Source organism: Diadema antillarum, unplaced genomic scaffold (assembly GCF_040938485.1).
Source record: "Diadema antillarum isolate AM-2024a unplaced genomic scaffold, OU_Dant_1.0 seq00000855_RagTag, whole genome shotgun sequence".
In the NCBI taxonomy this organism is placed as follows: domain Eukaryota; kingdom Metazoa; phylum Echinodermata; class Echinoidea; order Diadematoida; family Diadematidae; genus Diadema; species Diadema antillarum.
The window spans coordinates 613,983-628,126 of record NW_027271726.1 but is presented as its reverse complement, the minus strand read 5'-3'; the positions used below and the strand labels follow the sequence as shown (position 1 = coordinate 628,126).

General features: G+C 36.9%; 1 protein-coding gene and 1 non-coding gene across 2 annotated transcripts; both read left to right on the top strand.

Annotated features, from left to right (window-relative positions):
* Positions 1-6,415: 6,415 nt before the first annotated feature.
* Positions 6,416-11,017, top strand: LOC139740482 (threonine synthase-like 1). Its single transcript, XM_071651077.1, has 4 exons — positions 6,416-6,579; positions 8,048-8,141; positions 8,854-8,950; positions 9,810-11,017. Exons 1-4 carry the CDS (start codon positions 6,416-6,418, stop codon positions 10,136-10,138), a joined length of 684 nt encoding a protein of 227 aa, XP_071507178.1. The 3' UTR covers positions 10,139-11,017.
* Positions 11,018-13,608: 2,591 nt separating this feature from the next.
* Trnat-ggu (transfer RNA threonine (anticodon GGU)) lies at positions 13,609-13,681 on the top strand. Its single transcript has one exon. It is a non-coding gene; the product is annotated as a tRNA-Thr (tRNA).
* Positions 13,682-14,144: the final 463 nt, after the last annotated feature.

The window sequence follows — 14,144 nt, the reverse complement described above, 5'->3', positions numbered from 1 at the left end:
CCCAATCTTAACCTTTCATCGCTATGATTTCTCTACTTGCTGACAACCGGACTTGGCATGTACAGGTAAATCACAATAACTGACATGAGTCAGATGTTTCATAGCTCAAACATAGTACTTTCATGGGCTGTCCAAGATTTGAAACATCTCGACGGAAGAATTTTATGAATCTGAATAAATTGAATAAATGTATACCCCTCTCTCTCTCTCTCTCTCTCTCTCTCTCATTTTCTTTATATAATCAGTTACCCTGAATGATACAAATACCACGAAGATAATGTTTGAAATGAGAGGGTCTCTTTGAAATATCAATCATTTTACTTAAGGTTTATGACTAATTACAGCGCCATATTTTTGTTCATTTCTTGATGTTTATTAACATTCGAAGAGCTAATGAGTGATCCAGGACCTCAATAAATTAAATTGCAATTAGGATATAGTATAGCTAATCTGTAGAAGAATGAAATGAACACTTCAAGGATATCATTTTTCCTTTGGAAGTTTTGTTTTCTTTCTTTTATCTCTCTCTATTTTTTTTTTCGTTCTGATATAGAAAGAAGAATGTGAGGGGGAGGCAAAAATGAGAAGATCCCATCAAAATTCTCAGGTGAACATTAAAGAAAGAATGAAACGGGGGATACACGAAAGTAGCTGAATGTAAAGAACGAGAGCATACCATCACTGCAGAATTGTGTGTAGCATTGACAAGCTCACTGTAAACATACGTATACATATTTCTTTCTTATTCGTTTTATCCACATTGCAAAGACGAAATTAATATGGAAGAATCTTGTCAAGGAGGGCGCTATTCTTCTTCCTTCCTGAAGCTCCTAGAGAGGAAGTCGATTGTGGAGCGTCTTGGGAGAGGAAATAATTATAGAGACTACTACTGGTGACTAAGTTATTAAATGGAGTTCTATATTATCAATTTTAAAGTACAGAGAAGGGAGAGAATATTGTAACATATATACAAAAAACAAAAACAAAAACAAAACTAAAACAGATACAACGACAGCATGTAATGTAGATAGATATAATAGATGGATGACTAGAGACAGTATAAAAACATTATTATGATGAACAATAAGAGAGGAGAAAAGATAAAAAAAGTAATAATAATGATATCATAAAAGCGTACAAAATAGAGTTTTATATGATGGAATACGAAGAATCATCCAACTACACTTACGAGGAATTTTGTACAAAAATAAAACAAAACAAAAACAATAAAGGATTTCGGGGAACTTTTAAAAAGACTTCAAAATGATGTTTTCAGACTTTTGCATCTGAATATTCATATTTTGGTTATGCTGGTTCTAGAGTTTAAGAATTTATAGTGATTGGAATAAAGAATAAGAATGTTTTCAAAATTCATAACAAATCATAATGAACAAGAATGATGACATAGCAGCTTCACTTAGGAATGCAAGATCGAGTGCTCAAGGAAGCACAATAACAACATCAACAACAACAAAATCAACATACATAAATTCTACACAGGTGAAATTGTTGAGCAAGTGATATTGTCATTGTCATTACATTGCATTACTTGAATATGTGAGCCTCTGTGTCATCATCCTTGTTCAGTGTATTATGAGTTTGGTTTTCAGTTTATTGGTTTATTATGCTCAAGGACCACCTAATAGATTCCACAAATCTATACGTGGCACTATCGATTTACATGTATGTACTACATGATGTGAAACTATACAAATCATCTGGAATGTCCCTTTAATTATAGGCAAATTGGTCACGGGCTATTTTAAAAAGAAATTTTCAGTACCCCTTAATTTGATTAAGATAACGACTCGCTTGTTTTCTTCTTTAATTGGGGGGGGGGGGGGTGGTTAGGGAATAAGAATAAATTTGATTGGTTGGGGGCATGACATCAAGCGAATATTTTTTTTTGCGAAAGAACATCTTTTAGCAGCTGATGTACGTGTCTCTAAATGATCACGATAATGGGAAATCAATTCCAGTTGGTAAGAGACAGGGTACGTGCATGCGATCAAGTTGTCCAAATCAAAACTACTTGATCAGATCAAAACTAACTTTGAGAAGGTCAGTCAAAGAACTTTTGTATGGATTGCCCTATTACAGTGGATATAGCCGAACGATGGCTAGTTTCGTGTGTGTAAAAAACACATGCAGTCCGTGTGAATGACGTTGATACTATTACCTGCATGTATGCATCTCTGTATCTTTGTTTGTGTTTTATTTTGAATGCGTGATTTTAGGTTTCACTGGTTCTTTTCACAACTCACAAAATACTTAAAGAGGAAATCTTCCCCCAAAATAAATGAACTTCCAAAGAAAGAGAAAAATATTCCCTACTGAACGATACGAAAATGAAACAAAAAATCGGATAAGAAATAAAGAAGATATGACATTTTAGAATTTCACAATTTTCTTTTTCAAAAGACATTTCTTGACCAGTCCTCATGAATATTCAAATCAGCAAGTTGATGATTTCATACTCTCATTATTTCTTATTCATTTCATATACAGAAATGACAAAAATCTCAAAATTTCAGTTGTATGAATTAAAACTTTCTTAAAACCACCCAAAATAAAAAAAAGAACAATTGTTAACTCTGATATATATATTGGCATGGGAAAATGCTTTTACTTGTATTAGCTGAATTTTTTTTCTAAATTTCATAGATTATGTATAACATACATAAAAATTGTGAGGGTCATCGTGATGACATCATCATCTCTCTCATTTAGACATTCATATGGACTGGTCAAGAAATGTTTTCCGAAAAAATGTGAAATTTCAAAATGTCATATCTTCCTTATTTCTTATTCGATTGTTGCCATTTTTGTATCATTCTGTAGGGAATATTTTTCTCTTTCTTTTGTTTATTTTTGTGGGTGGATTTCTTCTTTAACCAGCCCTGTAAAATCTTCATAGTTTCCCAGATTAGCTTTGCCAAATAAATCTGGGTTGAAACATGTATAATGATTCCAGAGTTTGCTGTTTACTAAAAAATGATAGTATTAATATCTTCTCAGTCCAAGTTGACTGTTTTCCTTGGACGACTTTCCCTCTTTGTATAGTTTTGAATACGAGTACTTTCTTTATTGCTGCCCATTCTACAATTTTATTTTCAACTACGACATTGATATCAGTTGCAGAGCTAGCTTTAATCATACATTTTGTTCCACTAAGAGTACCTGAACAATGCAGTTCTCAGTATAAATTCCCCTCAGCTTCTGTAAGTTTTGATAATACATGTCACTGTCTTTCAAGTAGTCGAATCGACTCTATCCTTCCTCTTACCCAACTCTCACTCTTCGGAATCATCTCCTCAAATTCGCGAAAGGTCAAGGAGATGTCATTGGCCATCGTTTGAATGAAATACATCGAAATGAATTGAGAGAAATAATACAAGAAAATTTTCTTCATGGAATACTTGGAATGAAAGACGCAGTCTGCACAAAGACGATTTATGTCATCTATAAGTCTAAGCCATGACATGTAACCAAAGCCGTTTTTGTGGTCTCTTCCTCTACTTTGGATGATGACTCACAGACTTTTCAAATGACTGTAGATTTATTCACTTTGGTACAACTCGCTCTAATTTTCACTAATCTGATGCTCTATTTCCACCGATGTCTTTCAAAATTTCTTTCCCCTCCTCCAATTTTTGTTTTTACTTCTCCCAAACTGTCTACCATCGACTTCTCTCTTGACTTTTCTTTCCTCTGATGCGCCGCCAGCGCTAGCTCGTTCTGTTCCGTTTGGTCTAAATGATTTTCATGGACTCAAATCATACCCAGTTCCGTGCAAATTAACCCTATCACATAATCACACTGTGACATTCTGGTGCCTTGTATAATAGCTCCCGACAATCTCCCTTTCGCTTCTTGCCTATTAATTCATGACTCAGAGAGAAGGGGTTTAAAGGTTTTCGTTGAAAAAAAAATGGAAAGAAAACAACGACAAAACAAAACAGGCGTGACCGAATTCGCACGAAGTGAATTTGCGGGAATACCCTCTTCAAAAGTGACCCAAGTTTCAGTACGCTGACACTGACCAGACACGAGCGGCTTGGCGACGGGTCGCTGGTCTCGTAATCAGTGACTCAATGAGGGCACAGATAGTGGAAAATAATTAAGGAGGATGACGCTGGGGCCAGGGGGTGGGGCGGTGGGCGCCAAGACGGGGTCTCATTGATGCATGGGAGATTTGACTACATGATTTAACACGAGTGAGGTCGGGGCCGTGATGTTGAAGGAAGTATGAAACGGACGAAGCTATAGTGTATACATTCATACGCCTGTGTATGTTGTGTGCGTGTATATAGAGTTGCCGGAGGGTGGGGGGGGGGGGGGGGGGGGGGGTTAAAGGGGTTGAGGGTGAATCAAATCAGGAGAGGAGGGCTAAATATTTAGGGGGTATTCCCGTCTCTTATTAATCGGTCGCCAGACAGCATCTTCCCCCAAAATGGTCAACACAGTGACGCCGCGGGGACAGGAGGAGCACTATACGCCCGGAAGGATGGCTGGATAGACTGACAGAGATCCACCGCGAGCCGCTGAGCGGTGGAGACCCCGACGGAAGCGCCCCAGGACTAACGGGCGCGGCGTGAATTCGGGGAAGGAGGGGTGTACCATAGTGGTTAATGCGATTAATTATTGATCAACAGACCAGGAGGAACACAGAGATATGAATCAAAGGAGAGAAGGAAGGGCAGAATAAATAGCACAAAGAGCAAAGATATTGGTTATGGACGCTACATTCTGTTCCTCACAAATGTAAATTATGGAATTCATAAGTAGATGGACAACTGTATAGATCAATAGAAAGATGAATAAGTGTAATATGTGGAAGATAGATAGATAGATGAATAGATAGACAATGTATAGACGAAGTATTTAGGCTTACATAGATAAGTAAATTCGTGAAGAAATATATCAACAAAATTAATAGAGACGTGAAAATTAAAAAAATACACCGTGTGACGAAACTTTCAGTTTTACTGTAAGATGTATAGCCAAAACAAAAAGCGTCGCGTCGCAAGCCTTCATCAGATCCTTCTATATTACATCAAGGCTAATTCTTGAGCTTATCATGGAGGCCTATCCGAAGGCATTGTTATTGTGCTCTATGTCCATGATTTTGACAAAATTTTGCGTAAGTTTTTCCAGTTTTTGCAGTTTTTTCCTCGAAAAAAAAAAAGTGAACACAAAAAGACATACCGGTAGTGAAATTACATACAGATTGTTGTGAAAAAATGTAATTATGATATATAGAGCTATGACTATTAACTTAACATCCAATTTGTAACTTCATCGGTCTAATTCTAAAAGACTTCATACAATTTAATGACAAACTCAACACATTTTGCCAACGGAGAACAAAAGAAAGGAAAAATGTGGGAGCCCGCCCTCATAAGGTAAACTAGATTAGGATAGTGACCCTTAAAGGACAAGTTCACCTTCATAAACATAAGGATTGAGAGAATGAACAATAATAGTAGAACACATCAGTGAAAGTTTGAGGAAAATTGGACAATCCGTGCAAAAGTTATGAATATTTTAAGTATCTGCACAGTCACCACTGGAAGAGAAGACTACTACAGTGTATGATGTCACATGCGTACAACTATATAAGGAAAATAAAAGGAGAATTTCACAAAACTTTACTTTTTGAATAAAGTGCACACTTCTTGACTTGCTACTGACGTATGTTAAGGGTAATATTATTCCCCCTGCCTTCTGAAAGAGAGAAGTCGAGTGTTCTTTTGTTATGCGAGAAAAATGGAAATATGTTGAATTTTCTTTATTCTTTTTTTATGTCGTTGTACTCATGTGACATCACAAGCTATAGTAGTCTTTTCATCCAGCCGTGACTGAGCAGAAACTTCAAAAATTCGTAACTTTTTAACGGATTGTCCGACTTTGCTCAAACTCTCACTGATATGTTCTACTAATATTGCTGCATTCATTCAACCCACATGTCTATGAAGGTGAACTTGTCCTTTAATTGATAAAGAAATTTTCTGGCTGTAATGTAAAAAACTATCTTGCAATTACCAAAATGAACATGATGGTTTTGCAGATTAGAGATGACTAATGCCAGGCAAGATCCCAATGCCTATTGAAAGCAAAGAAAATTGAAGAAATCTAAACAAACTGGTAATTTTTTCCAAACTCTGGTATACGTATATATATGTATGGCACTTTGACATTATTTCAAGCTGTAAAGCTTGGTTTTATTTCCTCTGTATTGAAACTTGTCACTTTGTGAAAAGTTTCCACTGAGGATAGAGACACATGAAATAGGATGTATAGGCCTTTACGATGAAGAAATTTTCCACACAAAAAGATGTTGAGTAGACGATAATATGATGTGAAATGCAGGGATACACATGTCTGATAAGACATCTACTGTGATTACACCCAGATGATGGGAATCCCGTTTCGTCGCATGATCTGCGCCTCCAACACCAATAATGTTCTGACTGACTTCCTATCCACCGGTGTATATGACCTCCGAGGACGACCCCTGCAGGTTACCATGTCACCAGCCATTGACATCCTCAAGTCGTCCAATCTGGAGAGGTATTTGTGAGTAACAGATCTTTCAGACGATAGAAAAATCTCTCTCGTAACCATGTTTATGCATCACAATTACAATCTTTGATTTGAACTTTGGAGGTTCACACTTTCTGACCTGTCCATCAACAGCTAGTGAAGCAAAAGCAGATTGCATCACATTTCACGAGTCAAGCTCGGCTCTGCCTCTTCAATCTTATTTTGCAGGTCAAGTCTTCCAGATGGGAAGTGCACACCAGAAATTGAGCAAATCAAGATTTGAAAACACCTCCACACATGGATTTGCAAATCAAGATTCTAGAATTGTGATCACAATGGCTTGCTTTCAGATGCAGGAAATATCTCAATTACAGTCATGATTCTTTTAATATAGAGTTTACAATCTTGATTAACAAGAGACATTTTTCTAAAGTCTGAAAGGATGGCTTGTGTATGTGTAGAGGTAGTGGGAGTGTTTAGGGGATTGGGGCTGCATTAATCCTTTGAGCGCTCAGGCATTTGGCCGTAACTGGCCCGGCCTTTTCATCAGTATTCAGATAATTCCTCCAAACTTGATGTAATGGTAAGCTAGCCAGTCTACTCAGTCCTTAGAGTGTGCCTCAGTCCCACAGGAAGGCCATGGTTACACAATAAAGATTAAATGGATTTAATAGTACCTCCTTTCACTGGCAATTCAGTTTTCAAACATCTGTGCTAATCCACAAAGAAAGTACAGTTGTTTAGTAAAGGTTAAACGTGATGATGAAGGGAGGTTGAGCAGTTAGCAGCTGCTTGTGTATTAGATATTTTTAGTAGACATGAAGACATACCAGTTGTGACTAAAGGGAGGATGAGGGCATTCTATGTTTTATAAGTCGCTATTTGAGGAGCGCTGGAATTCAACTTTATAATGCTGCATCATTACAAACTGTAATTGTTGATTTAAAACTTGCACATAATTTGACATCAAATTAATGACTAATACCTGCACACATATTGCAAAGTGCTCCACTTGCTTGTCAATTTGCATGTGATTTTGCGCCCATTTACATGTTATCTCCCAAAGGGCACGAGGTATCCAAGGTACATCGATATCACCTGTACACTCTTCACACTATCATGCACGTTTTGATACCAGAGCTGTGTTGACATGGCCTTTGGCTTATTTCTTATCCATGTAATAGACTTTGTATCATGACATGAAACGATGTGTTTTTGTAAAGGAACATGCATTAAATGTGCAACAAACATTAAATCCTTATTAATGTGCATTATAAGAACTTTCTTGAAAACCACATACATGTAGTGAAAAAGATAGACTCAAATTGCTAAGAGGGAGTGAACTCTGCCATTACTTGCATGAGATGCCGTGTGACACAAGCGCAAATCAGTATTGAGCATTTATTATGATATAACATACTGCACATTCCAATTACAAAGCAATACTTTGTGCCCATGCACCCTGATTCTATAGAGTCATCTGTTGTTGTTTTTGTTTCAGGCTGTTATATTTTGCAACAGGCAACAGCGGACAACAGGTCCGTGCTATGTATGACCAGCTTCAGCGAGAGAAATTTTTCTCAGTTCCAGACTGCGTAAGTACATGTAGTACTTAGGAAGTAGTACTTAGGAAGTAGTACTTAGTAAAAGGAAGATTACACAAGAGCTGTTGAGTACCTTACAGTACCTTTGTAAAACCTCATTCTCATGAATCGCCAGACATTGTTGTGCAGTTTGCATGCAAAATGCTGCCTTCTTACTGACTGACTATTCTCATCCACAAGACCAGCGGATCTAAGGTATCTTTGTTGTTAATATGGTATACATGTATTCTCTGTACATCTTTTGCTTATGAAATATGAAATATTACTCATATTCTGTGTTTCTGTTGGTATGGCATTGCTCTGTTTGCAGGTCATCAAGATCTTGTAATGATAATTATGTGTTTCATAATTTTTAAGCCATAAATGAGACCAAGGAAAATTTGTGCTCTTTTTTTTTATGGAAGAATATATAGAATTTGTAAGGTTAAATGTATATAGTACAAAATTTTGATTTAAAATTCTGGGGTGATGAAAGCAGCAGTGTAATTGTTGAGCCTTATAGAAAACAAAAGGAAACAAAAACAAAACAAAAAACAGATGACAAAATCTGTTGATCAGTGATAATGACAAAATATATGAGTCTTTGGAGCAGGCTCTATTTGATGCATCTTACCAAAGGGGTCTAACATGGTGAGAAATGCCCCACATTGAAATGGAAGAAATTGTGAAAAATTGATCTCGGCCATTGATTCTCTTCTGGTAGGTGTTGTCACGGATACAAGATGACCTGGGTTTCATGGGAGATTGGTGTGATGAACAAACTTGTGCCGAGACTATGAGGGCAGTATTTGAGAGGACAGGTGAGTTATACCATATGTCGCCTGTTGGATCCTGCTAAAGCATTATCTTACGCAAAATACTTGCATATAATCTTACAATATCTATTCATTTATCTATGATAGTTGTACTGGGCAGCAGTGTACCAGTCTTGATATTTGTCACATCAGCAAAAATATCGGGAAAAGAACACAATTTTTGGCCTTCATCCAAAATAGTGCCAGAGGGTTCATGGTTTCGGGATGTCTGTCTGTCTGTCTCACATCTCATCATCATGATACAGGAAAACCACTTGACGAATTTCCAGGCACCTGACCTTGTGCTAGAGGTTAGATCTGCCGATTGCACTTTTTTTCTTACCCAAATGTGCTGCGTTCATCTTTTTATTTTGATTGTGACTTTTAGAAATGGAAGTTTTTACCCTCTGATCTCACACGAATCCAACTTTGAATGTATCATAATTCAGTTTACATGTAGATATACACACACACATGCTAACATACATACAGGAATACCACTGCACCTCTACAAACACATACATACACACCAGAGATGCCAACAGTTTCTTTTTTGCAATACACTGTGTTTTGTACTCTGTGTGTGTGTGTGTGTTCTTTTTTTTTAAAACCAAAAATACTGCAGGTTTCATGGAAAATACTCTTGTCTCAAATTGTATGACTACATGTCTATTGCAGAAAAGGTGAACATACTGGGGGTTCACCAAAAATATGCTGTTTCAGCCCTCAGAACACTGCAATGCTGTTTGCAAAGTTTGCATCCCTCACACACACACACATACACACACTACCACCACACACTGCCACAATGGCTTGCATGCATCCTTTTTTTATTGGTAACATGAATTTCTCCTTCTGCACAAAGGCTACCTCTTGGACCCACACACAGCGGTCAGTAAGGTCATTGCAGACCGCCATTCTTCGTCCGATGGAACCCCCATGCTGATCTGTTCCACGGCTCACTACGGCAAGTTTGCCTCCGACGTCCTCACCTCCCTCGGACACCAAGCCACAGACGAGGACGGACCGGAGATGCTGCTGACCAAACTGGGGGAGCTTGACCCTCGACCACACCCTCATCTGAACCTCGAGCGGTCTGTGAGGAACCCAAGGGTCCACAAGAGAGTGGTGGAGGCTTCTTTGGATGCGGTTGTCAAGGAGGTGAAAGATTTTGTCCTATCAAGAAACAGTTGATGCTAACTATGGAGATGGAGATGTAAAGAATTGTATGGATCGAATAACGATTCAGCTGAGTAAAAGCAGTGTGTGTGTGTGTATGCTGACTTCATTGATAATACCAAGGAGGTTCAAGAGAATGGAGTCACCACTGTCTTACTTCCTTTGCTAGATGTTCGATGCCACCGCTCAAAAATATTTGAAGCATGTGCCAAACAGGATCTGCCACGCAGATAGGAAGACAATTGACTCGTGTCTCATTGCATAATCACCAACCACTTTCTAAGGAAGATATGTCTTTGTGATGGTAATTACTTTTCGCTATCCCTTCTTATACAAGGTAGGTGGTACAGACACGAGGATGTGTGAATAGAAATTGCGCAAAAAATGCTGAAATAAAGATGAAATTACTCGACTGGGCATACCCGGGCACTAATCTGATATATCTATCAATAAAGAATTATATTTGAAGATTATTCCAGGTCAGTTTTATTTGTCGGAATTAAGCGGAAAAGTGATAAAACCAGCTTTCCAGGATGGTACAGTTTTAAACATTTTCACATGATACAGCTCTGATTAACACTTTTGCACAAATTTCTGCACGGGATTGATTTTTGTTTTACATGCTTTATCATTAAGTGAAATTTCACTTCATTTAATAAATAAATAAGCAAAATATGGCCAATATTATGTTAACGTTCAAAATGAATCTTCAGATTGCTCAGCAAGACGGCGGCTTCGAACATCGATCATCAAAGGCACAAATGCACCTGTGAAATTCTTTTGTACATCAATAAAAATCTGACAACTGTTTGAATAATTACTCCAACTCTTAAACCTCCTTGATAATACCAACACCAATGCCTGTTGACGATATTGATTAACATACGTTTTTGAGAGGAGAAGTTGCGTAGCCTTGATGATCTCAAAGTTGTAGCCTTGAAGATCTCAAAGTTCTAGCCGCATTGTATGATTTAACACCTTCAAAATATCAGTGGATCTAGAACTCTGCATGCATGTATGCAGATTGGTGGAAATTTTCTTCCTAAGTGATTCAAATGTATGACCGGAGTACTAGGATGACAGTTCAGAAAAAAAGTGTGGATTGTGCATAATATTCAATGAAAGACATGAGGTACTTGATATTAACCTTCACTGGATGCATCATTCAGTGATGTCATTCAGAGATTTTGTTACCCATTGTCTATGATGGATGTGCGGTGTTGATATTGTGAGTGTATCACGATCTTACTATGTTCTCAATGTAGAGTATATACATTGTATGTGAATCCTCACCACATTACCTTAATAAAGTTGCAGATACCTGAAGGACAATTGTGGGGTCACAGATATTTGATTTTAAAAAGACTACAGTTTACAAGCACAAAGAAAAATTTTATCAAAATCGGATTGAAAAAATAAGAAAGATATGAAATGTAAAAGACAAGTGTATTTTTGCTCAACAGTTATTTCAACAGTTGATATGAATGTGCAAATGAGTGTGCTAAATATGTCATCACCTTGCTATTTTCCATTGATAAAATAAAAAAAAAAACCCCAAAAAACTGATGGCTGAATACCTCTTTAAGATAATGAGCAGCCAGATATCTTCACTTATTATTTATATTTGAACAAAAACAACCCCCTCAAAAAAAAAAAAAAAAAAAAAAAAAGAGATTTTTGTGTATAGATTTTATGGCAAGTTGTGAGGCAATGACATCACCAACTCATTTGCATATTCACATCATATTGAATGTTAAAAATTTGTTTTCTGAAAGTTGGTGACATTTTACAATTTCGTAACGTTTTTCATATATAAAATTTTGATTTTTTTTTTTCTCTGTTGTGCTTACACAACTTTCTTTTAAGACTAATCTTAACTGATCTTGAAGTGTCCTTTATGCTGGAAATACAGGAAGATATAGTGAATTCCCCCCCCCCCTTCCCCCCCCCCCCCCAAAAAAAAAAAAAAAAACACAAAAAACACAACAACAACTATTTGTTAAAAATCTAATATTTATTCAATCAAAGTACATATTGTCTTAACTTAAATACATTTGACATGACAAAACTTTTTTTTTTTTTTGCTTAATTAAAATTCTCATTTATTCAAGTCCATAATATGTGGCAACAATGAAGGATCATTTCAACTTTTCCGAAGTGTGGTTTAGGGTCTTTCTTTCTGTTGGCTATTGTACAGCATGCAATGTGATGTTTTGAATCAATCTGTTCTAAATCCATAATCTCTGTACATCTGAAGTTCAAAAGCTAAGTTTTCTAAAAACTTAATTTATCTGATTGGATTGGCTTCCTTACCCTGTATTTTGTAGGTTTGGGAGATAAGGTGGTGTAAATCATATATTGCCAGAAAAATTTGAATCTCGAGAATTCTAAAAAGCACCCTAATTCAGTCTTTCATTGTGACTGGTCACATGTAAATATACCATGTACAACTTTGAAGAATGTTACTGATAATAGGAGTACAGTCAACCTTGCCTAAGTCAAATCCATTTGGACTACAGATATAGTTTTGGCTTAGAGAAAATTATACGTATAAGGGATTAAAATCAGTAGAAATGAAAGAGAACTTGAAAAGACCTTTGACTTTATTCTAAGCCATTATTTGACTTGTGTGATGGTGACTTTAGCAAGATTGACTGTTTTTGACATTATGTACACTCATTGATATGATACTATTTGGTGACACAACTTTAGCTCCCGCGACAATTGCTTCGGTCTTATTTTCTCCAAGGACTTAGGGTTAGGGTTAGAGTTGTGCTGTTTTAGGTTTAGTTTGATGTGAGGATTACTATTAGGGTTAGGGTTATGTTTGGGGGTAGAATTTATGTTTGGCTTAGCGTGCAGATATTTCATGGGAGCAATTGTCACAGGAGCAAATGTCATGGAACCCATTATCTAAATGATAATGTGAGAACTTCCATGTATTTTGTGTACATGTATTAACACATGTACCAAGTATTTGCCTGGAGATATATAACATGCCTTGTCTTGCTCTTACTCCTATTAAACACAACTACAAAATTTGTCTTCCTAACAAGCATAGTGCATTCTTGTCTGTAGATTCCACTTGCTACAGTATTCTAAAGAAACAAAACAGGTTTTTAGTGTATCAAAACATGAGAAAAATTGATCTCACTTAGAGGGGGAAAAGTACTGTCCAAATTTAGCCCATCTCTGCTCAACACAATTGGTTTTTTTTTTCAAAAACTTTATTGCACTTGTCATCTTTATCATGGATTACCCAAATTATTGCAACTGATTGACAAATTGCCCTACATCAACATAAATAAGCACTGAATTGATCAGTGTTTTAGTATTAGCCATGATAAAAAATCATGGTCATACATACTTGAGCAGGATTCGAACCTACAACCTCCTGATCACCGGACAGGTGTCATTTCCACTAGACCACCGAGCTTTCGCCCGACAGCAAGTGTTGGTTCTAATCCTTCTTGCTGTCGGGCACAAGCTCGGTAGTCTAGTGGAAATGACGCCTGTCTGGTGATCAGGAGGTCGTAGGTTCGAATCCTGCTCGAGTATGTACGCCCATGATTTTTTATCATGGCTAACACTAAAACACTGATCAATTCAGTGCTTATTCACGTTGATGTAGGGTAATTTGTCAATCAGTTGCAATGAAAACATCTCGACGGAAGAATTTCATGAATTTGAATACCCAAATTATGTATACATGTAATAAGAAAGCTTTCTGGCTGGATAATTGAAACATTATGCTGCTGTCAGTAAATTAATACTGGCTAGTTCATCAAGCATCTGCAGTACTGAGTGACAGTTATATCAGCTTAGTGAAGCTGCTTTCATCAATTTCTCCTTATTAAGATGGTTCTTGCCCATAGTTTCCGATGCTGAATACCTGACTCACATTGCACTAACACTTATGTACAAATTGATACTATGTACATATTGTAAGTACTTCCATATCTGTTGTAATGATGTATCAGTGTTTGCCTTAAATATCTGTGGATGTTAGCTGTATTTCTTG

What these genes read in the sequence shown, in the direction of transcription:
- LOC139740482 (XM_071651077.1), top strand. Translation starts at nt 6,416, where the DNA reads ATGATGGGAATCCCGTTTCGTCGCATGATCTGCGCCTCCAACACCAAT. An exon ending in TTTTCTCAGTTCCAGACTGC is followed by an intron (nt 8,142 to 8,853) that starts GTAAGTACATGT and finishes CTCTTCTGGTAG; the next exon opens with GTGTTGTCACGGATACAAGA. An exon ending in GGCAGTATTTGAGAGGACAG is followed by an intron (nt 8,951 to 9,809) that starts GTGAGTTATACC and finishes TTCTGCACAAAG; the next exon opens with GCTACCTCTTGGACCCACAC.